General features: G+C 54.9%; 2 protein-coding genes across 3 annotated transcripts in view; one reads left to right on the top strand and one right to left on the bottom strand.

The window, feature by feature from the left end:
* The first annotated feature begins 269 nt into the window (after window positions 1–269).
* On the top strand, window positions 270–13,570 carry RHOF (ras homolog family member F, filopodia associated). The gene is made up of 5 exons (XM_057745865.1): window positions 270–1,447; window positions 1,756–1,843; window positions 10,593–10,702; window positions 10,790–10,924; window positions 11,981–13,570. Exons 1-5 carry the CDS (start codon window positions 1,103–1,105, stop codon window positions 12,140–12,142), a joined length of 840 nt encoding a protein of 279 aa, XP_057601848.1. The 5' UTR covers window positions 270–1,102; the 3' UTR covers window positions 12,143–13,570.
* The window catches only part of TMEM120B (transmembrane protein 120B), a 48,256-nt gene continuing 36,982 nt past the window's right edge, over window positions 11,542–22,815 (bottom strand). The window contains exons 7-12 of one of the 2 annotated variants that reach the window (XM_057745863.1): window positions 19,000–19,065; window positions 18,422–18,483; window positions 17,030–17,122; window positions 16,096–16,160; window positions 15,692–15,760; window positions 11,542–15,190 (exon numbers count right to left, since the gene is read on the bottom strand). In XM_057745863.1, the coding sequence (XP_057601846.1) occupies window positions 15,077–15,190; window positions 15,692–15,760; window positions 16,096–16,160; window positions 17,030–17,122; window positions 18,422–18,483; window positions 19,000–19,065 (469 nt within the window). In that variant the 3' untranslated portion in view covers window positions 11,542–15,076. Of the gene's footprint in view, window positions 15,191–15,691; window positions 15,761–16,095; window positions 16,161–17,029; window positions 17,123–17,311; window positions 17,535–18,421; window positions 18,484–18,999; window positions 19,066–22,815 lie in introns of those variants that run through there. The other variant, XM_057745864.1, reaches the window with a different exon arrangement.

Raw genomic sequence — 22,815 nt, 5'->3', positions numbered from 1 at the left:
TCTGGGTGGCCTGGGGGCAAGAAGATCCTGAGTCCTGCCAGCCCTTCTCTGAGGAAACTACCAGAGGTCCTATCCCAGCTGGGAAAGACCCTGCTCTCACCTAGCCATGTCCCTGTGCCTTCCTGGTATATGCCTGCTCCTGGGGTCCCTGTGCCACTCCTTACCACTGGTCTGGTTTGTGCAAAAGACAGTCACCCCAGGGTCACAGGGAGGGGAGGGGTGGGGGGCAGGGGTGGATTCAGCCAGCCACCTTGATAGTACCTGTCCAGAGGAAACGCTCCGTAGATAACAGTTTTGGTCAGGGGAGTGAGAGGGTTTGGGGGAGAAAGCTTGGGATGAAGGATACGAGTGGCTGCTGGGTGGAGAACATAAATTTCGTGGTAGGAGCGGGGTTATCAGTCTCCAAAGTGAACGGAAGGGGGCCAGCTGATCCCAACTAGATCTACCCTGGCTTTCCCCGTCCCCTCGACGGTGTCTTGCTTGGTTCATGCCTCTGGGCCTTGCTGGAAAGAGGCTCCCGCCCGCTTGATTTGGGGCCAACCCTCAAAAGGGTTCTGGGGCAGCACACCTGTTCTCAAAGTCGCGGCGCGGAGGCCATCGCCCGGCAGAGGGCGCCAGGCCCCCACCTTTGGGAGGTGGGGTGATAGGTAAGCGCAACCGCTGTTCCCCAACCCGCACGCAAACAGGCTCACTCCCACAGGGCCAGACCACGTGGGCAGACACGACCCCCGTTGCCAGGACCTTCCCTGGCACCACCTACTCAGCCTTCAAGGGGAAAACTGAGGTCAGAGCGGACTTCCCCAAGGCCACAGAGTTGGGGCGGGGCGAAGCTGGGGGGCTTTTCTCAGAGCTTGAGACCAAGGCTCTATGAACCCGCGTGCTGGGGGGAAAATCCGCCAATCAAAGACCCTGTCCGATGGAGGAGGCCGAGCTGGCCAATCGGACGGTCCCTGCCTGAAGACAGAGCCTGCCAATCAAGGATGCCAGGCGGGCAGGGGTGGAAACGAACGCATCTTGCCTGTGGGGGGCGCGCCGGGAAGAAGATGGGAGCTGCGCTTGCCGCCCAGCACTCCGTTTCTCAGTCGCCTCAGTTTCCCTGGGAATGAGAGGTGAAGACTGGGCCGAGACCCTAGCAGGAGGGAAACAGGCTGAGAGGTCGGCCTGGTTGGCTGCCTGGCGGAGGCGGTGCCGGGTCCGATGGGCGGGGCTCCTCCTGGCCCCGCCCCCCGGCAGCCCCTGCCCCGCCCCCGATCGCTCCACCACTGCGCTCCGCCGGGCGCGCAGCCGCCAGTGCTGCCGGCTCCCGGCTATGGACAACCCTCGGGTTCCCGCCCCGACTGCCGCCCCGGTTCCGGGCAAGAAGGAGCTGAAGATCGTGATCGTGGGCGACGGCGGCTGTGGCAAGACTTCGCTGCTCATGGTGTACAGCCAGGGCTCCTTCCCCGAGGTGAGGCCCGCAGGGGGCTGGAGGCAGGTAGACTGGGGGCGGGGGGAGGTCGGGCTTGGGACCACTGGGGGTGTGGGACGGACCTTAGCCTGCGCCCCGAGCCCAGACCCCGGTTTCCTGGCGTCCTGCGCATGGAGAGGCGGCCGTCGCCACGGGGCGCCCCCTCGGGAATTCCAGAACCCAGCACAGTGAGGGGGGCAGAGCCGGATGGGGTGAAGGTTGAGGGTGGAGGGTGAGGGTGAGGGTCCACTTGGACCCTGGGTCCCCGCCGCACCCCTTAAGAACCAACCCGGCCCCTTCTCCGACAGCACTACGCCCCTTCCGTGTTCGAGAAGTACACTGCCAGCGTGACCGTGGGCAGCAAGGAGGTGATCCTGAACCTCTACGACACCGCTGGTGAGTGCGCCTGCGTGGCGAGGGTCCTAAGGTGGGCCCGAAGGGTTTCCCCTGAGGGGCATCCCCCGCCGGGCATCCCCGCGCTCCTGTCTGCCTCTCGCGTGCGCACTGACATCCGGTCACTCCTGGGAGGCCGCGGAGGGATGCTGGCTGGGAGCCGGTTGACCACCGCCTGGCTGGGAGGTTCTGGAGGCTGACAGTGTCGCCCCATCTGTAAAAGGAGGGTATTTGGAGGAGGTGAGCTCCTGGGGCACCCTCCTAGCGCTGATGTTTTGAGGGCTCACAGCTTCTTTCCTCTTTTTGTGGTTCTGGAAAACCGTGGGCTTTGCTTCTGCTTACCGTGATTCCAGAATTTCGTGTGTTACATGCTGTGGTCTCTTAAGATTCTGTAGGCTGCAGATTTGAGTCCCCTGGTGCTAGGATTCAGTGGGCTGCATTTCTGGGTCTTATATTCTAGAAAATTCTGGCTACAGATCAGAGCCTGTGACTCCCAGATTCAGTGGCCAAGAGTCTTGAGGCTCTAGGGCCCTGTAGATATAAATTCTGAGTCCCATGTTTCTGGGATTCCGTGGACTATAGTGCATGGTTATGAATTCTGTGGTCTGTAATTTTGAGCCTGTGGTTCTAGGATTCTGTGGCTACAGTTCTGTTTCTTCCTGGCACTGAAGAAGGAACACAGCTCTAGGGGATGTAGATCCAAAATAAGGTTCTCTCTGCCACCTGCAGCTCCTAAGGCAAGTGTATGTATGCTAATTGCGTCACAGCCATCAGCATTCCTATTGTTGGGGGATGGGTGGGAGGAGCACAGCCAATCTGAGGGTTTGGGTAACACTGCAGGTACTGGTACCCTTGGGGAGCTTCCATCCTGCCCTGACTCCCTTCTGGGCTGAATCAACATTGGGAAGCAAAGGTCAGGATCCCCAGCTGGGGCCTCACCCAGCCTCTGTGACTCAGTGTTTAGTGACTTGCTTGGAACCATGTCATCAAGTGCCCCTTCCCCTGTCAGCCAAGCCCTGTGTGTATGAGGTGAGTCTTCCAACTCACCTTGGACAGGGCCAAAATCCAGAACCACAACCACCCTCACCCCCCACCCCTCTATAAGGCTGTCAGTAGCATCTCTCATTTCACCCTGGAGAGGTTCCGGAAAGGGGCTCTCCCAGCCCCAGCCTCCTCCTCCATTCCTGACTGCTATGTGGGCCTCTAAGGACCCTCTCTTGTTGGATGAGGGCCCTGTGGGGCTGACCCCAGAACAGGGCCATGCCTCCAGCCCCGTGAACTGGGAAAGGCAAAGGTGTCTGAGGAATTCCCAAAGGCGTGGCCACAAGAGCAGTAAAAATCGTGATGTGTCTAGAACACTTAGTTTCACATGCTTCCTGTCCAGGACCCAGGTAGGGGCAGCTTCATTAGCCCCACTCCAGTGGGCGGAGTGTTGGTGAGACAGGGAGAGTCAGAGGGAAAACTTCACTCTCTCCTTCCTCTGCCCTCAGGGCCCCTCCAATCAGATCCCTGGGCTCACTGTTCACCACAGCCTCCCTCCCGTCTCAGATCCAGCGCAGGGACCACTTCTTGTCTTTCTGGCCTCACCCAGAGAAAGATGCTCAAAGAACTTAGGGTAGATTGTTGTGTAGAGGTTCTGGAAAGCTTCTGCTTGGTAGAAGGAAGGATTTTCACTAAGAGCTACTGTGAGAGGGATGGGGAGAGCTCCTTCCCAAATCACCAGAAGCAGTGACCAAAAAAAACAAGAAGAAGAAGCAGTGACCACTTGGGGCAACGTGTACCTGTCCACAACTTCCTGCCACATGCTTTGGAGTCAGACCTGGCCTTTGATGCCGGCTCCCCTGGCTGGTGTGTCATTGGGGACACCTGGGCCTCAGTTTCCTCCTCTGTAATCAGGGCTAAAATAGTAGTGAGGATTAAATCAAATTCATGTGATGTGCAGCACTTAGCACAGGGCCTGGCTATTGTGAAAGGCCCACTGAGTGTTGTCATTGTGATTTTAACTGAGCCTGTTCTTTGGAACCCACGGCCTGTGGAGCTCTGTGCTGGCCCCTACCCTCTGCTTTCCCAGCAGGACTGTTCCAGGCAGCAGAAAAGCAGAGCTGGGGTTGGAACCTCTCAGTGGCATCCCGGGGGTAGTAGGCTGGCCTCACAGTCAGCAGGACAGCCCAGGAGGGATATTCTGGGGGGAAGAGACATGGCTGCTCCCTCCAGGGTGTCCTGCTGTGACGTGGGAAGCCCTGCTGTCAGGAGGAACGTGAAGGGAAGCCTGGGTCATTCCTCTTCCGCACACCAGGGCCCAGCACCGTGCTTGTCCCCGAGCGAGGTTTGTGGAATGAATGATGAGTGAATGAAGAAACCTGGGTGCAGAGACACCCCTGGAGAAGGTCCTTTGTGATAAAGATGAGATTCGTCTCCTCCTCTGGGGTGAACAGATATCAGGAGAAAGTGGCAGAAAGGACCAGGTGATCAACTAGAAAAAGAAAGAGACAGTAGGTGAAGGGAGTGGCCAAGGTAGAGGTGCGTCTACTAAAGGTTGTTGTAGAAGGTTGTAGAACCTGATGGGCTAGACCCCATGGTGGGATTGGGGGGCAGGGTAACATCTTTTCAACCAACCAGTGGTGTCCAGAGCTATGGAATGGTGTGGCCCCTGCCCCGGGAGGCTGAATTTCTCCACACCCGGGACCTTGGCCACAGGGGTCCGTGTGGGACAACAGTCTGGCTGCTTGTCTCCATCTTGCGGAAGCCGTTACAGACACCACTGCGGTGGGAGGGTGGATGGAGGGGTGACGGAGCTCTTGGTGCTCAAAGGTGAAGGGGGCGGGTGCTGTGCGCACCCATCGCCCTAGCAGCTCATCTGCCGGCCCTGACACCCTCAGAGGCAGGAAGCTGCGGTGAAGTCTGAAGTTTCCTGGGCAGAGAGAGGGGAGGCGGGGCAGAGCTGGGATGTTAAGACACCAAGTAGCGACAGAGCTGTCTGGGCTTTGGGGTGGGGCCCAGGGGCGAGGCGTCACAGGATGGGGTGGAGTTGCCCCAGGAGGTGGGGGGCTGTGGTCCCCTTCCCAGCCTGAGATGGGAACAACAGGAGAAGTGGGCGGCAAAGCAGTTGGTAAGACAGGAATCACAGACAAGAGGGGTGTCTAGGAGCCAGGAGCCCTGGAGGCGGGGGAGCTGACGCTGTGGGTCCGTCAGAGCTCCAGGCTGGGGCTGCTGTGCCCCAGCCACTCCTGTGTCAGGGAGGAAACACAGGTGGGCGGGCCCCAGGAACACGCGTAAACGTGGGTTCCTCTTCTGGCAGCTTCCCCTTCTCACGCTGCCTGCACCTCCTCCCCTGACCAACACCCCACCCAGAGCTGGGAACCGCGTGCCCTGTGGATGTCCTCTGGCAGATTAGGGGACCACTGTGGCCCAATGGCACCCTCCCCTCAACCCAGCACCAGGTCTTAGAGACCTGCCCCTGAAAAGGGTGAAAAGGGGACTGTCACAGCAGAGCAGAGCTTCCCACAAAGGAAGTACCCTCTCGTGAGCCTCACTTCCCCCTGCCGTGCAGCACCACCAACTTCAGGAAGGTGGGCAGCTTCAAGGGGAGCCATGGCCCAGAAACCCTTTCCTTGCCAGAAGCCAACGCATCCTTTTGCACCTAACTCGGGAGCTTTTTAAACCTCTCAAGCCCATCTGCAGAGGCTAGAGTGAGACTCCTGTTGGCCTCTGGGCAGATGACTTGCCCCTTTAAGACGTGGCATCACCGTGGGTAAAAGGGAAGGTAATTGTATCACCTTGTGGCTGGGAGGCCCCTAGAGCTTGTGGGTCCAAAGATCTGGGGTTAAAATCTTCCACCCAGGTTGCTATTCAGTTTCCCTATTTCAGTAGTAATCACACAGGCCCACGCCTTTGCCCAGCTTTGCTCAACCTACAAGCCCTTTACTTTCAATATCAAGGGCAGGGTTATCACCCCCTTTTTCAGATAAGGAGACTGAGGCCCAAAGAGGAAAGGTGCCAAGATCATGGAAAATGCGTCTGAGTGGAGCCTGGCTCTCCTGACTCACAGGGGAGGGGTCTCCAGGATACTCCACTCCTCCCAAGGAGACACGAGGTCAGCAGCACCCAGAAGTCCATTACCTGCAGGTCTGGTCCCTGTGTGGAGGCCCATGCTGACTGCTGGGGAAAGCTAAGCCAGGCACAGTCAAGCCAAGAAGGCAACCTGGAGGAGGCGCTGGCATCTGGGCTGGCTACCCGTCCTCTCTCAGAGTCCCTCCCTCTCTTAAGATTCCTTGTTGGCAGCCTTTTCCTTACTGGGTCAGGGCTGGGGCTTGTAGGGTGAGGACAGCTCCCTATCCCCTGGGGTGGACTGAGAAAGAAGCACCCCAGTAGTCCTACCTATGGTCTTCTGTCCTTTATGGTGCTTTCCTTTGGCTGTGTGATGTTGGGCAACTCACTTCACCTCTGTGTTCTTCAGCTTCTGTATCTGTAAATTGGGGATAAAAATAGCCAGTAGTGGGAATGCCCTGGCTCTTGTGGTTAGGACTCTGCGTTTTCACTGACGAGGGCCTGGGTTCGATCCCTGGTTGGGGAACTAAGATCCTACAAGCCACGTGGTGTAACAACAACAACAGAATAGCCCCTAGTGAGGAACTGTAGTGAGGAATGATGAGTCTGTGCAGGTAAAGGGTTTTGAATGGGGCCTGGCATGCGATGAGTGAGCACTGCCGTTATATATTGTTGATACTAATCATTTTTATTATTATTATCAAGGCTCACCTGCTCCTCACATATCCGTTTCACAGATGAGGAAACTGAGGTCCAGAGGTTAATTCCCAATTAGAAAGCCTCCCTGGGAGGATTGGGGCTTTTACAGTGGCTTGGTGGGCAGCTGACCTTGGAGCTGCGGACTGAGTTGGTGCTTCAGCTCACAGGGAGCCTGTCTATGACCTTGAAACCCGTACCCTGCCCTCCCCAGCCCCGCCCAGCTTCCCTCCTGGGGTGACTGCTTAAATTAACACAGGTGGGACGTCCCTGGCGGCCCAACAGTTAAGAATTCGAGTTTCCACTGGGGTGGGAGGGTGGACACTGGTTGCGGAAGTAAGATCCCATATGCTGTGAGGTAAGGCAGAAAAAAAAAAAATTTTACACAGGTGATAGAAGTGAAATGTCCTTGCAAACCTGAAAGCCGTAGAGATTATCATTCCACTTTATTCACCCACTCATTTGTTTCTTCATTGATTCCCCAAGTGTTTATTGAGCTTGTCTGTGTGCCGGGTGATGTAACAGTGTCCAGTGCAGACAGAGATGGCCCCTGTCCTCGGGGTCCTATGGGGAACACCTCCCTGCTCCAGAAAACAAATTGTGATGTCAGGTAGTGACACTTGCCAGGAAGAAAAATAAAGCCACAGTTGGTCATGGGACAGACAGCAAAGGAGGCTCTTGTTTCAGAGCAGTCTGGAAAGTTCTCTTGGAAGAGGTGACCTTTCTGCAGAGACCTGAAGGAAAGGAGGGAGTGAGCCATGCTGTTACCTGGGAAGAGGTGACCTTTCTGCAGAGACCTGAAGGAAAGGAGGGAGTGAGCCATGCTGTTCCCTCTAGAAGAGGGAACAGCAAGGGAGAGGCCCTGAGCCGGGAGCAGGCTTGGTCTGACTTCCTCCTTCAACCCGCTGCAGCCTGATTGCCCTCAGCAAGCCTGCTGCGGTCAGCACAGGCCCTAATTGCTAAGGTCAATGGCATGTCTCAGCCCTCATCCCTGCTGCAACTGATAAGAGTTGAACAACTTCTAAACAACCCACCAGCCAATAGTGGCTGGACACCTACCTGGTACCAGGAATGATTTTTTAAGGGCAGACATGGACCCTGCCCTCAGGGTACTTACAGTCTCCGCGGAGACAGGCAGTAAACAAATAAATGTGTGCGTACAGGCTGTGGACAAACGGGGTGGGGACGGACTTCACGTGGTGAGGGAAGACCTCGCTGAGGAATCAGCCGGGCAAGAGGGGAGACGGTTTTACACCTGCTTGTCTTCTCCTGCTGTGTTTCTAAAAGAGAATCAGAGTGTATGTTGCCAGAATTCTGAGCCGCACCATTGCATGGTAGAGGCCCAGAACCTGTCTGTGCACACTACAGAGCAGAGTAGAGCGTTGCTGTTTATCAGCAGAAGGAACCCTGGCTTTGGAATTGAATGAACCAGGAATCACGCCTGGCTCTCATTTGGTGACCTCAGAGGGGTCACTTAATATCTCATGTTTCTTTATATGTAAATAGGAGTATTCATAAGATCCCTGACTAGCACATCACGTGGTTGTAAAGAGATTTCTTAATCACTTATAGGCAAAGGCACTCTAAACTGTGTGATGGGAGTTCCCTGGTGGCCTAATGGCTAGGATTCAGAGCTTTCACTGCCAAGGGCCCGGGTTCAATTCCTGGTTGGGGAACTGAGATCCTGCAAGCCACACAGTGTCGCCAAAAAAAGTGTGACGTATAAGGTGGTGTTATCAATAAGAAGTAGAGAAAAGGCAATTATCTTGAAAAAGAAATACCGTACATGGTCAGTCTGAATGTTTAAAAATAAAATGCTAGGAAGGAAATGGGAAAAGTGAGGGAAAAGCATTCCAGGTGTGGCACAAGAGCTTGATGGGTTTGAAAAACAGCAGGGAGGCCACCTTGGCTGGACCACAGTGAGTGATGAGGGCAGGAGGGAAGGAGATGAAGTCGAGGTTGGTGGGCACCAGGGTCATGTGGACCACCTGGAGGTGCTTGGATTTTCTGCAAAAAGCAGTAGGGAGCCACTGAAGGTGTTTCAGTTGAGGGGAGAGGGGCATAATTTTACTCATGTTACTATCCATCCGGCAGCCAGGTGGAGAATGGATTGAGGGGCAGCAGGAGACCAGGGAGGAGGTGGCCCAGATGAGGATGGAACCATGCCGTCCGATAGAACTTTCTGTTAACGATGGAGATGTTCTGCACCTGAGCTGCCCATTACGTGGGCACTTGCCCCGTGTGGCAGTTAATCACTTGAAACATAGCCACTGCGACGAAGAACCCAAATTTTTAATGTTAATTAATTTAAATAGCCACATGGGGCTAGTGGCTACCTAGTGGAAAGATGTGGACAAAGGTCTGGAGAGGGGACAGTTTGGGGATGTATGGAAAGGGGAGGAGATGGGCTGGAATAGCGTGTTGGTCCCACCATCTTACAAGGATTCCTCCAGCTTTCTGGCAATAAGGGCAGGCAGGCCCAAGTCTGCTGGGCCCCGACTACCCCTCACCCCTTCTCCAGGGTTGAGGAGACTTTGGCTGAATGATAGCATAGGAAATCCGCCCGGCCCAGCCATCATTAGAGCTGGATTCCAGTCACTGAACACCGTCAGGGGTCCCTGGGTTGAAGGGGAGCCAGTGGAAAGATGTGGCTGTGTCCTGTCACCAGCAGGGGTCCGGGAGCAGGATGTGGCTTGTCCATGCTCCCGGGAGAGGCCACTTGTCCTGAGAGGTCTTTGGCAGGGAGGAATCAGAGGGCAGGCTGGTGCCACTAGGCACCCATAGGCTAGAGGGATTCCTGGGCTCTGTGTTCTGTGTTCCCGAGAATGAAGTCATCGTCTGAGTCTTTCTGCGGAAGTGGCAGGGGTCGTCAGCCTGAAAGACTCTCAGTTCTCACTGTGGGAATTTTTTTAAAATACTGGGGCATGATGACCACACGCAGCGTGTAATCCTGGACCTGCCTCTGAACCAGGGGAAAAAATACTACAGGACCTTACTGGTGAAATCTGAATACAGCCTGTGGATGGGATTGGAAGAGTGCAATGTCAGTGTTGGTTTCTGAGTTTCATACTTGTCCTGAGGTAGGTGAGAGGACGTCCTTGTTCTTAGAAAAACCGCACGGGGAACTCTCCTGGGGCTGGGGAGTGGGGGTGGGGTGTGGTGTTGGGGAAAAAGCCAAAGGTCTGCAGTTACTTCTTATGTGGTTCAAAGTGTTTATATACAAATAAAGCAAGTGCGCAAAATGTAAGGCCTCGGTGAATCTGAGTAAGGGAGTTCTTTGCATTCTTTTGCAATTTTTCTGTAGGTCTGAAACTGTCTATATACAAAACTACTAAAAGGTTTTTTTTAAAAAAACCTAACCCACCGTTGCCCAAGCCCAGCCTTGGGTTCTGATTCAGTTGGTGCTGGGAGGGGCCGAGTATCAGAAATGATCAGCTCTTCCTGGTGAGCCTGATGTGCAGCGGGTTGACAGCCTCTGTGCTGAGTGGACCTGTGGGGGGGGCACATGTCTGTCACCTCCAGCAACCCCCACCCTCCTCCGCGTCGGCCAGAATGGCAGGAGGAGTTTAACCAGAGGCCATGCATCTCTCAGCTCGAGAGGGGCACCCTCCAGGGTTAAACTGCCGTGTCCTGGGCTCACCCAACCCCACTGGTCTGAAACTTCGGGGAGGAGAGGGATTTGGCTTCAGAGTCTGCGCTTTTAACCTGAGCACCAGGGATAAGGATGGGTGGGAGGAGTGACCACCATCCGCGCAATTGCTGGCAGTTTTTCCAGCACTTACCCTGTAATCAGGCCCATCTTTGAGCACTGTGTGGCTTTTATCTCGAGTAATCTTTGCTACCGTCCAGGACTGCAGGCTGCCACCTCTGTTTCATGGATGAGCAAACCGAGGCCTAGGAGTCCCTTGCCCAGGAGACCCCAACCTCTCACCCATCTGAGCCCAGACAGGGGACTCAGGTGGGGAAGTTAGTGGTACCTCCTTGACCTCCATGTGCCATCTGCTTTCAGGGCAGGAAGATTATGACCGGCTGCGGCCCCTGTCCTACCAGAACACACACCTCGTGCTCATCTGCTATGACGTCATGAACCCCACCAGCTATGAGAACGTTCTCATTAAGGTGAGGCCCGTCTCCCAGCCCACCTGCCTCTGGAGGTGGGGCCATGGATGGGGCCCCAGCCCTGACGTGCGCCCTCTCCTTCCACAGTGGTTCCCTGAGGTCACACATTTCTGCCGTGGGATCCCCATGGTGCTCGTCGGCTGCAAGACAGACCTGAGGAAGGACAAGGAGCAGCTGCGCAAGCTCCGGGCAGCCCAGCTGGAGCCCATCACCTACATGCAGGTGGGCCAGGACCCTTCCTCCCCCCCACTCCACACCATTGCCAGGAGGCCGGGGCACAGCTGTAGCCAAAAAACCTCCCAGGTCTTTGGCCTCTGCATCTGGTGTGCCTTTGTGGCTTTTCAGGAGCTGAAGCCAACAGGATTCTAAAAATAATTTTTTTTTTCCACCCTACACGGTTCCTGACCAGGGATTGAACCGGGGCCATAGCAGTGACAGCACCAAGTGCTAACCACTGGACTGCCAGGGAACTCCCAAAGAACAATTTTTAGATATTAATATCAAAGGCCACTTGTCTGAGCACTTTACTTACCTCATTTAATCCTTATAACCTTGAGGCAGGTACTGTCAGTGTCCCCCATTTTACAGAGGAGAGATTGAGACTCAGAGAAGTTAAGTAGCTTGGCCAGGGTCACCCAGCTAACCTGAAGTGGAGCCAAGATCCCACCCCAGAGCCTGAGCCCTTAACCACCATCCTGTCCCATCGCCCCAGAGGCCCGGCAGGGCACGCCCATGTTGAAAAGCAGGGTTCCTTTCATGAGCCTGACCTGTGGCCTGGGTGAGGCACAGCAGAATAAAAGGAACATAAAGGAAAACTAAGTTTAATAAAAAGGAGTAAGCATTAATAAATTTGTGTTAGAAATATTTTTCTTTTTACTTTAATAGCCAGCTCAGTTGCCCAAATTGTGCTTTCGAGAAGAGCAGGGAGAGAGGCATGTAGGAAGCCCTTTTGTCTTGAGGCCTTCAACTCTTCTCACAGGCCTGGCAGACACAACAGAGCACCCCAGTTCTCCGCAGAAGTCAGTGCCCGTCTCTGCCTGAGGTTGGGGGGAGCGTGCAGTGGAAGCCAGGCTGGAGCTCCCAGCAGTGACAGCCTGAAGGCCACACCAAACTGGCCCTTATGGTCCATCCGCACACTGTGAGGGCTGGCCCCGAGGTGGAGAGGGGTCCCCAAACCAAGGTCTCCACCCCTAGTAAGACCCCAAATCCGTGAGCGTCTCACAGGAGGCGCCCCATGCTCCAGGCCCCTCGTCTAACCCTGGCCCCTCCCCCCACCAGGGCCAGAGCACCTGCGAGCAGATCCGAGCCGCCCTCTACCTGGAATGTTCTGCCAAGTTTCGGGAGAACGTGGAGGACGTCTTCCGAGAGGCTGCCAAGGTTGCCCTCAGCGCCCTGAAGAAAGCACAGCGGCAGAAACACCGGCTGTGTCTGCTGCTCTGATACCTCCCGGCGGGGCACATGGCCCTCGTGACAGAACTGACAGGGCCCAGGTCCCCAGGCCCAGACTGCTCCCCGGATCCTGCCCCCTCCCCGGCTCTCGAAGGGCACATGGAGCTGGGCATCTCCAGCGCCCAGTGGCTGGAGCCTGTGGCCAGGCTCTTGGAACATTCTGGAACTCTCTCCTTTCCCAGCTGGGGCCCTGGCCACAGGATCCCCCCCAGCCTGTGTCGTGGTGGTGCTGGTGGGTGAGGGTGCTGGACTCAGCTGCTCTGTACCTGGGAACTGGCATTTGTCCCCAGGACTCAGGAGGGCCCTCGTCACAACCAACCCCCAGCCATGTGCCCCCTCTGCACACTCAACAGGTCCTCAAAGCCTATGCTTGAAACGAGAAACGACGTCTGGTATGTGGATAAATGTGGAATTGGCAGCGTTCCACACGGCCCCCAAGCCTGCCCTCCCAAGTCACCCGCCTCTCTGGGCTGCTGAGATAGGCATGGCTGCATCCTCCAGCGTCTTGCTTCCTGCCCCCAGGAACTCGGGCACCACAGTGGGACTGAGGCCTATCAGGAGAACACAGGGCCCAGCCCAGGAGGCTGGCCGCCTCCCTCCTCCCTCCTCCCCTCCACACAGAGGACTTCAGTCTCAGCCTTTGGCTTGGCCTGCATCTTTGCAGAGCTGGACACACGAGTCGGAGAAGAACCTCTCTCAAAGAGCCACAAGTATTCCCTGGACCGTCCATCTGACCCCTGCTCAGCATCTCCTCACCTGCAACCCCTCCCCTTGCCACTACTTGCCAGAAACCCAAGATGAAAAGTGACATTGGCTCCTTGTGACCTTGGGCAAGTCAGACCTCTCTACAGACTCTCTGCAGAAGGACGGCTCTGGCTCATTTAAATAGTCATTGAGCTCCCCTCTGCCCCTCGCAGCCTCCACTTCTGCCAAGATGTGGAGATCTGGAACCAAGGCCATCCTGGCCTCCTGCGAGAACAGACTTGATTAACCCCCAGCACAGATTCACTGAACCTCCTGGAAGGTCTAGGCTCGGGGCCCAGGAGTTTTTAAACAAGCGCCCCAGGTGATTCTGATGCCTCAGAGATTGCGAGCTGGTGGCTCCTAAGCCCAGGAATCAGCATTACCTAGGGTGAGACAATAACCTCAGGTGGCTCCTGTCCTCCCCAGTATCTCCTGCCTCAGCCCCCTCCCTTGCCCAGTGCTTTGGCCCCCACCAGGCCTGAGAAAGAGACTTCTTTAGTCTACCCCACCCCACCTAGGTTCCCCAAGGCCCATGCCATGCCCTGGGGGGTCAACAGAGCATTCGGTCCAAGGCCTCATGGACAAATGATGGTCTAGGACAGAGGTCCACAAACTACAGTCTGGGCCAAATCTGGCCGCTGCCTATTTTTGTAAATAAAGTTTTATTGAAACATAGCCACGCCCGTTGGTTTACACGTTGGCTGCTTTTGCCCTCCAACTGCAGACTAGGGTCCTGTGACAGAGACCACCTGGTCCTTTACAGAAAAAGGTTGCCAGCTCCTAGTCTAGGGCAAATTCAGGTGCCTAAATTAGGGCCAGATGGGAGACCCAAATGAGTGAAATAGGGCAGGGATAAAAGGGAGAGGTGGGGCCTGTGGTAATTAAGAAAGCAAGCACCCCACCCCAGGCAAGGCAGCCCAGCCCAGCTAAATGCTGCTCTGTGGGAATGTTGCGAGATCTTTCCATTTCTCTAGGGAAAGTAGAAATCTGGATTTTTATGTGGAATCCTGGGGAGGGGGAGGAATTTCATATTTTAAAAATTTAAACCCCCTTGAGGGCCAGGGCATGACTATAGATACCATCTGTGAACTGTGGTCGACAGGGATTTCTAGGCAAGTCATTAAGTACGGCTGAGGCCCGTGTGAGAAGACGCAGAAAATGCAACCAAACCTGTTGGCTTCTTCACGCTCCGCACAGATACAGAACCTAAGGTGAGGTGGCCAGCAGACCTGCTCTGGCCTCCAGAGTGTGGCCTCCTCGAAGGGAGGCTGCTCAGACTCCCCCCACATTCCAGAACCTCTGAGGTGAAGGGAGGAAGCCTGAGCATGGGTGACCTCCACGCTGGCTTAGGTCCCGACCAGCGCTGAGGGTCCTGATCCCACTCCCTGAGTACTCACTGCAAGAATTCAGGAAGGTGGGCTGAGGGGTGGGGGTCACCAAGCCACCCGAAGGTGGACCCAAGCTTCCAGAGAAAACAAAATACGCCCGCAAACCAGTCAAACGACGCAGGGGCGCCCTCTGGTGGTGACCCTCCGAAAAGCCTCCCGCCTCAGGCAAGCCCCGCGCCTGGGGGAGGCAGGGCTGCCGGGCGGCCAGCGGGCAGGAGCCTCCGGAAGCACGAAGAGCACGAGGCACAGACGGACAGTGGTTCTCTGAGAACTTAAATACCCCCGCGGCGGAGGCGCGGAGGCCGGGAGCTTACAGCAGAAGCGGCGCCCCGGGGAGGGAGGCTCCCCTCCCTCCGCCCGGGACCCGCTAAGTAGCAGGTCAGCGGGAACCCACCCCCAGCCAGGCACGTCCGAAGCCCCACCTGTGGGGCTCAAATGACAGGATGGGGGACAGAGGGGGTCCCTGAGGCTAAGCCTCCCCCCTCCCCCCAGGAAGACTGACCCAGTCTCGCCGGGAGCAGCGGGGGAAGGGGGCGGGCTGATATTAAATATGTCATAAATAGGGAGGCTGGGGCGGGCTGGTGCTGCGCGGACAGGCGGGGGTCACATTCCTCGTGTCCGGCCGGGGACCGGGGCCTCGGCCCTGCTCGCAGCGATGCCGCAGGCCCCTGAGGTCGCTGCTGCCAGGGGCCCTGGCACTGGTGGGGAGGACCCTGGCAGCGAGAGTGCCGCCTGGGAGCCCCTGCAGTTGCAGTCTCAAAGTCCGGGGGCTTGAGGGGCGCCGGCCCGTGGCTCACGGCTTCTTGGCCTTGCTTCTGTTCTTCTGGAGTTTGGTGTGCACGACTTTGAGTGTGGTCAGGAAATTGCCGAGGAAGAGGATGAGGAACGTGAGCGCCAACACAAACACCTGGGGGGCGGGGGGCGTGCAGAGAAGGGGGCGCCCAGGGCAGGCCAGGCCAGGCAGAGAGCAGAAGGGAAAGAAGGCAAAGGTCGCGTCGGCCCAGGTCAGCTCTCCTCGCTGACATGTCCACCGCGCCCCCTGCGACCTCAGAGTCCTCTTGGCACAAGCTCCCTGCAAACTGCAGGGTTTGCCAGCAGAAGGCAGAGATCTGGGCCAACTGGGTGAAGGCTGTGAGTCCTTGGTGTCAGGCACTGTCCTAGGGGGCCCCTCCCGCAGCTCCCCTCCTAGCGTGAACCTCCTGGGGTTTCTCAGACCAATGAGGGTCTCCCTGGCCTCCCGAATTCCTTCCCACAGTCTCAGGCCCCAGTAGCAGGGAGCTCTGGACCCCAGGGCCCCATGGGGTGGGGAGCACAGAGGAAGGAATTCTCCCCAAGGGGCCCCAACCTTCCCCAGGAACCCCCCAACCAATGCGCACACACGCTCAACACACGCACACACCCCCCATACCTGCCATTCTCTGCATTCCTCGTGGCTGGAGAGCTCGAATAACGTGACGGCATTGTAGAGCTGCCAGAACTGGAGAGGGGAGGCACTGCTCAGTCCACCAGACTCCCCCGGAAACCCACGTGGGATAGCCCAGGGAGAGGGGCCATGCCCCCCAGCTTCTGCTGTCAACTGCCCCTGAGACACTGACAACCCCCAAATGAAACTGGGGCACCCTGCCCAGGGTTGGGCATGCTGGTGCCAAGGGCCAGTTCCTGCCTTTGGCATCCCTGGACCCAGGGGCTGTCCCAGCCCCAGGACCCCACGGGGCCCAGTTCGGGGGTGGCTGGTGAGAGAGGGAGAGGCCTTCTGTTCCCCGGAGGTCCACCCAGTGCAGGGGATACCCACAAACTCCAGCAGGGACTCACATGGCCACAGAACAGGAAGGGTAGAAGGAAGGTGAGGCCTCGCCACATCCAGGACTGAAATCCTTCTGCGGAGAGGAAGGAGGAGCCAAGGGCCCGTGTGAGGTGGCCCAGCCATGCCGGTCACTCTGAGATCAGCCAGGTTCAAACACACGGGCGAGGGAGGGGGCACAGCCCTCACCTCCTTCAGGTGGGTGAGCGCTCACTAGGAAAGTAACCCAGGGAACACGCGGAACACCTGCCACCAGGCCTGGCTGTCCTCATGCCTCAAGTCCTTGTGAACCAAGTGGGCTGACAGCTCTTACTGAACTCTGATGTGCCAGCACTGGGGTTTTAATAATTTCTTTCATTTGCATGGGATTTTGCATTTTATGATTGGCTTTCACATGCATCATTTCAATTGAGTCTTGAGAAAACAGGGCCTACTGTGCGGAGTAATTCGATGGAAATGACCATCTCAAACGATAAAAGATTTTTACTAACAACACTTTCCCCTGAAAGTGTAGATGAGGGGTCTCCAAGTTTTTCTAATGGGGCACCCCCGCTGCTGAGTGAAAGTTAAGCACACATAGAGTGTGTAAGTGTAAAAACACTGGGCTAGGATTATGTACATCATAAAACAGACAAAAAATAGACATGTTAAAAGGGTAAGCTATTTATGTAAGTTGAAAAAAATAAAAATAAAAAATAAAAAGGATAAGCTAGAAGCCAGCACCCAGGGCCTGGCACACAGCTGGCCTCGCGCTTGTCGACTGAAATGGAATCTACAATGAATTATGAAAAGCACTGGAGTGAGGCTGGCAGCCCTGATGTTGCGTGTGGCAGGTCTTGTCAGGTTCTTACTGGCTCCTGCTCCCAATGAGGAGTGTGGGGTGAGGTCTGGAGGAGCAGGGAGGGCCAGTCCTTGTCCCTCCACCCCCCAGGCCAGGCTACTCACCCACCGTGAGGTCCAGGTGATTCCTCTCCCCCAGAGCCCGCAGCCGGTAGAGGCAGCCCCTCTGGTAATAATATTGCAGGAACTGGACACAGCCTGCAGGGGGAGAACAGCGCCCAGCTCAGGGACTGGAGGACACTCCCAATGCAGGCCGTCAGGTCTCCACTGCCCAGAGGGCCAAGGGTGCCTGGGTACAACCTCCTCCCACCCCCAACACACACACACACATGCACACACTGGTCTAAACCTGCTTTATTCCTTGTCCAGAATACAAAGAGAGCTCAGGTTATCTGAGAATCCAACTAAGCCCCAACTAGGCTAGAAACTTCTGGAGGTTTCCTGGGCATGCAGTAGGCACTCAATAGATGCTTGCTGGAATGGTGGCACCATGCTGGGAGCTGTGTGCAATGCCAAGACATGAAAGAGAGTTCCATACGATGGGGTACTTTGTAGTCGCTAAAAATGAGGAGGCAGAATTCTGTGTTGATGTAGAAAATACCCATGATAACTGTTAACAGAACATAAACTAGGTTATAAACAAAGCTATGCAAGGCATCCTATGTTTGCAGACTATACATAATGCAGTCTGTGTATATATATATATATATTTATGAATAAAAATGGCTGAAAGGACACAGATCTATTAACATCCTAAGGATGGGATCATATGTAATTTTCCTTCTTGGCTTGTGTTTGTATTTGTTTGTAAGCAAGGTTTTATTTAAAAATTAAATTGTATTTTTTGGATAGGTAATATGCACTCAGCATAAAATTCAAGGGGAACAAACAGGTACTTGGTGAAAAGTCAAACTCCCTCCCTGTCCCCAACCATCCAATCTCTGCTTCTCAGAGGTAACTCCTCATTGTACATAAATCCAGAGCTTTTCTTAAATGAGAAAAAGAACATAAATTTCCATTTTGAGGAAAACAGAGTTAGTGCCCCCAACACCACCAGTTCCTGAAGGTCTGCTTCTGATCTGGGGAAGAAAAAGGCAGTGACTTGGACGTCCCTGGCGGTCCAATGGTTAAGACTCCATGCTTCCAATGCAGGGGGCCTGTGTTCGATCCCTGGTTGGGGAATTAAGATCCCACATGCCACATGACATGGCCCAAAAACAAAAACAGAAAAGAAAAAGGCAGTGACTGGGGCTCCAGGGTGTGGGTATGGGTCAGACATTCCTCTCTTAAGGCTGGGGGCTGGGCGGTAGGATGGAGTTGATGGGGGGTAGATGGCTCTTTCTGGATTTCTGGGACCCTCCCCTGCCCCTGGTTGACCAGGGACCTCCCCCAGTCTCATCTCCTTTCCACACAAGACACACCCTTCACACAACAGCCTCCATTGGTGAAAACCCCACACTGAGCCCCCATCTCTGAATCTGAGCAAGAGACACTCACTCTGAAAAATGGAGAACGCTAAAAACTGATCGCGAAACTTCTGATAAATGAGTCCGTTAGGCCTGCAGAGAAGTGGGGGGAAAGCAAAGATGAGCCCCCGCTCTGAAATCATTTGTTCATCCCCACCCCATCTCTGTTACAAACAAAAGAGAAAAAAAAAGATTTTACACGCAATTCTACCTTCTTTATTGCCATGTCCCTGGGGCTGGAACAGGTAATTTCCATCACTGCTTTAATCCATTCTAGAACCAGGGGAGCTTAGGCAGGCATCTTGAAACCTAAATTCCCACCAATTCCCCCTCCTTCCATCCGTCACAGCCTTGTCCCTGTGCTTGTTCTGTCCAGACTTGCTCCGTGTCACCCCGGCCAGCAGGCAGACAGGACATTCCTCACAAAAGTCCCCAGCTGGCTTGGGGGTATCCCAGTAGCCCCACTGTAAGCTCACGCTTTACTTTGTGGCCCAAAAGTCAACCCAAAAGGTCCCTGCATCTGGGCCCTCCCGCCCACCACCAGCCCCCATCCACCAGCTCCCTGGGTAGAGTGAGCAGAGGCCCCCGGGGCACAGCGGGGACACTCACCAGGTCAGCATCACTCCAGACAGGAACGTGGACACGTAGTGGTGAGACACCCACCAGCCTTTGATCCTTGAGAGAAGAGAAGGAAAAGGAGCTCAGGCCGGGAGAGAGACGCAAGCATCTCCCTGCTTCCCAGCCTGTGTCTGTGGGGGGTGCTCTGCAGCCCAGAGACAGCTTCTTGGAGCAACAAATGTCACGAAGTCGTGACGTCTCCCCTCTTTCTGTTCTACGAGATGCACAGTCACACAGAGACCTAGAGAGGCACTGGGGCCTCCACCAGATTCCCACCACCCTCAGAACACATCCCTAACCTCCCCATGATTCCAAGCCCCGCCTCCCAGCCCCTCCTCGCCCCACCCTAAGAGGCTCCAGGCATCCTTTTCCTTGAACCTGCCAAGCCTATTGCTACCTCAGGGCCTGATATGGGCTGAAATGTGCCCCCTCCTCAAATTCCTATGTTGAAGTCCACACCCCAGCACCTTAAAATGTGACTCTATTTACAGACAGGGCCTTTAAAGAGGTAAATAAGGTTAAACGAGGTCATGGGGCAGGGCCCTAATCCAACAGGGCTGGTGTCCTTAGAAGCAGAGGGAGAGACACCAGGGGTGCGCGTGCTCACAAGGAAAAGGCCGCATGAAGATGCAGTGGCCGTCTGCAACCCAAGGAGCAGCCTCAGCAGACACCAACCCAGCTGGCACCTTGATCTTGGACTTCTAGCCTCCAGAATTGTGAGAAAGTAAATTTCTGTTGTTCAAGTCCCTTCGTCTACGGTATTTTTTTCATGGCAGCCCGAGCAGACTAACAAAGCCTTTGAACTTGCTGCCCTCTCTGCTCCAAGTCTTTGGCCTGCCCGGCTCCTGGCCCAAATTCAAATTTCGGACCAACTGTCACCTCCTCCAAGAGGCCATCCCTGACCACCTTATCTAAAACAGCCAGACAGCCCCACTCTGAATCACATTACCCTGCTTCATTTTCTTCATAGTGGTTGCTGCAATCTGAAATTATTTTTTTCTCATCTGTTTCCTGAACCCCCTTCTCTACTCAAAAGAACAGGGATTTTGTCTATTTATCTGTATCTGTGACACCTGGCTCAGAGCAGGTGCTCAACGGGCCTGCTGAATAAACACAGAACACTCGGGCACACGTTTATGCAGAGCTGTAGCTACCTACGTTACCCCACACAGATGCAGAGAAACGACAGGTTGTACAGTGTCTTGCACCATCCCAGACGCAGCTTCTCTCTTGGAGCCCCACGCCCTAGGCTCATCTGCTCCTCCGTCTACAGCAGGCCCTCGCCCAGCCCTGGACTTCACTCATCCAGTCCAGAAGCTGTGGGGACCTTGTTGTCAGAACCCAGCGCTCCTCCGGCTCAGGGCTCTCACTCCACAGCAGAGCAGGGAGCCTGGCTGTCACCCCCTCCCCAGTGTCATGGGCAGCCTTTATTCTTCCAGGTCCTTGTGTGTGTGTCAGGCCTCTGCTGGGCTTCGAAGTCCCTCTCCAGGAGCTCAGTTATCGGAACACGACGTGGCAGCGATCTGCTTTACCAAATGCACCCTGGGATGCCAGGGACTGGGACATTCAAAGCATTCACGTGGGAGTAGCAGTCAACCTTTGTCTTTCTAGAACTCACCCTTGGGAGAGAACTGGAGTGGGGACCAAGTGGGGAGATGGGGTCCAAATGGAGGCCGCTGAGGATCTGCAGGTTTGGGGGATGAGCTGCTGGATTAGACTTTCTTTTGAACCAAAATCATCCTGTAGCTTGCTTTCTTGTCTTGACTCCCAGGCCGGTATCTACAAACCTGTCACTGACTTCTCAAATGCGATACGACATCTCAGGACGTGGCTCTGTCAGTCTACTCAGCCACTCCTGAGCTGTCGCCACTGTCCTCCAGGCTGCCACGACATCCTGTGGAAGCCTCCATGTGATGATGCTGTTTCTCCACAGCGGCTACCAGGAAGTATGCAGGAGGTCACGTGCACACTTACTTCTCAAGTCACCCTCCAAAACAGCTATCCCCATGTACACTCCCATTCGCAGTAGAGAAACCCTCACCAAACCCTCACCAATGCTGGATACCCAATTTTAAAATGTCTCCCCATCTTATGATGTGAAAATCGGTGTTTCATGGAGGTTTTAATTTGCATCGTCCTAACAAGTGGATTTGAGTGCTCTTAAAACCTTCCAACCCGAATACAGACATCATAAGAGCAGGGACAGCATCTTACTCCTCTCTTCTCTTTGCAGTCCTTCAATAGTTCTGGCCATTAAAAAAAAAAGAAGAAAGAAAGAAAGAAATGAAAGGGACTTCCCTGGCAGTCCAGTGGTTAAGACTCCGCGTTTCCAGCGCAGGGGGTGTGGGTTTGATCCCTGGTCGGGGAACTAAGGTTCCACATGCTGCAGGGTGTGGCCAAAAATAAATAAATAAAAAAAAGTTCTGGCCATACATTAGGTGTTCAGGCAATGGTCTGTGGATGCTTGCGGGGTTACGGTGAGGAACAAGATTGGCTCTTTATTTGGCTCTTTATTCCTAGCACTAACAGCATCTGGTAAACAGTAGGCACTCAATAAATGTTGAAATGAAAAAAGTGATGTCCAGGAGGTGTAGCTGGTGAAAGCAGCAGCTGGTACAGATGCCACCAGCACAGAAGTGACAGATTGATGCGGGTGCCACGTGAGTGCACGGGACAGGATGAGACGTCTGTCCACTTCTTTGTTCCCAATCTCCCCCTCCCCGTGTCCCTGTCTAGCCTGTCAGAGTCTACAAGGAGCCCCTGGCTCTAATTTTCTGACTGTGAAAACACAGTTGGCCCCATTCTTTGACTTTCAGCTTGAAAAGCAACCAGGAAGTCTCTGCAAGCCCTGGAGGTCTGGCAAGCCCCGTTGTCCTCTGTCCTACCCCCCAAAGGTCCCTTGAGAAATGCCCTCTCCCTGTCCAGGAGCGGCCGGAGCCAGACACAGGCTCTGGGCAACAAGCTTGGCTGAGCAGCAGCTTTTAATTTCACAGCTCGCTGTGCCCAAAGCCCAGCGCTGACAGATGCCACCAATAAACACAGCTCAGCGGCACTGGGAGAGGCTAAAAACGGCCTCTTCCCCAGTGTGCATTCACCAGCCCCGTTGTCCATCTGCACACCCCAGGGCTCTGGGCTGGCTTTGTGCATGTGTGTGTGTTTATATAACAGTTTTATTGCGATGTCATTCAGACATCTTACAATTCACCCATTTAAAGTATACAAGTCAGTGGTTTTCAGCATATTCACAGAGTTGTGCAAACATGCCCACAATCAGTTTTAGGACATTTGTATCACCCCAGAAAGAAACCTGCACCTGTTAACAGTCCCTCTCTGGGCCTGTTCTGCCACAGAAGTGAAGCCCGCAGGAGCTTGTGGGCTTTTTCAATGAGAGTGGATGCTCCAGGAAGGGTGGTGCACTACGTGGCCAGAATGTAGGGACAGCATGTCCTGGTATCTGGGGACTGTGCCTGGAGAGCTCCCTTCAGGACACCTTAGCCATGTTTGCATGTGTGCAGAAGATATGGGCACCTGTCACTATTCAACCCCAGGCTGTTTCTGGCTTTGAGCTTCGGGTCATCTGGGCGGCTGTGGGAATGAGGCTCCCTTTCGCCCCTGCCACCCCTACACCTCTATATCCTAGGAAAGGCCCTTATAAAAACCCATTAGATCTCGGCATTGGTGGGCTGGCTTGCCAGAAAGCCAACATGATTCCTGATTCATTATTCCTTCTGGCCCAGAACTACTGTAGAGGACATCTGCTGTTTTGCCTGTCTGTCAATCACTCCCCATTCTGGTTCTCCCTATCAC

The sequence above is a fragment of the Hippopotamus amphibius genome, chromosome 8, assembly GCF_030028045.1.
Source record: "Hippopotamus amphibius kiboko isolate mHipAmp2 chromosome 8, mHipAmp2.hap2, whole genome shotgun sequence".
NCBI classification, from domain to species: Eukaryota; Metazoa; Chordata; class Mammalia; order Artiodactyla; family Hippopotamidae; genus Hippopotamus; species Hippopotamus amphibius.
Note: the sequence above shows the minus strand (reverse complement) of the source record. Positions and strands in the feature narration are given on the sequence as shown.

Bases quoted from the DNA above. Each gene is read 5' to 3' on its own strand.
- RHOF (XM_057745865.1), top strand. From the start codon at position 1,103: ATGAGAGGTGAAGACTGGGCCGAGACCCTAGCAGGAGGGAAACAGGCT. The intron at 1,448-1,755 runs GTGAGGCCCGCA...CTTCTCCGACAG, and splicing joins GCCAGGGCTCCTTCCCCGAG to CACTACGCCCCTTCCGTGTT. The intron at 10,925-11,980 runs GTGGGCCAGGAC...TCCCCCCACCAG, and splicing joins AGCCCATCACCTACATGCAG to GGCCAGAGCACCTGCGAGCA.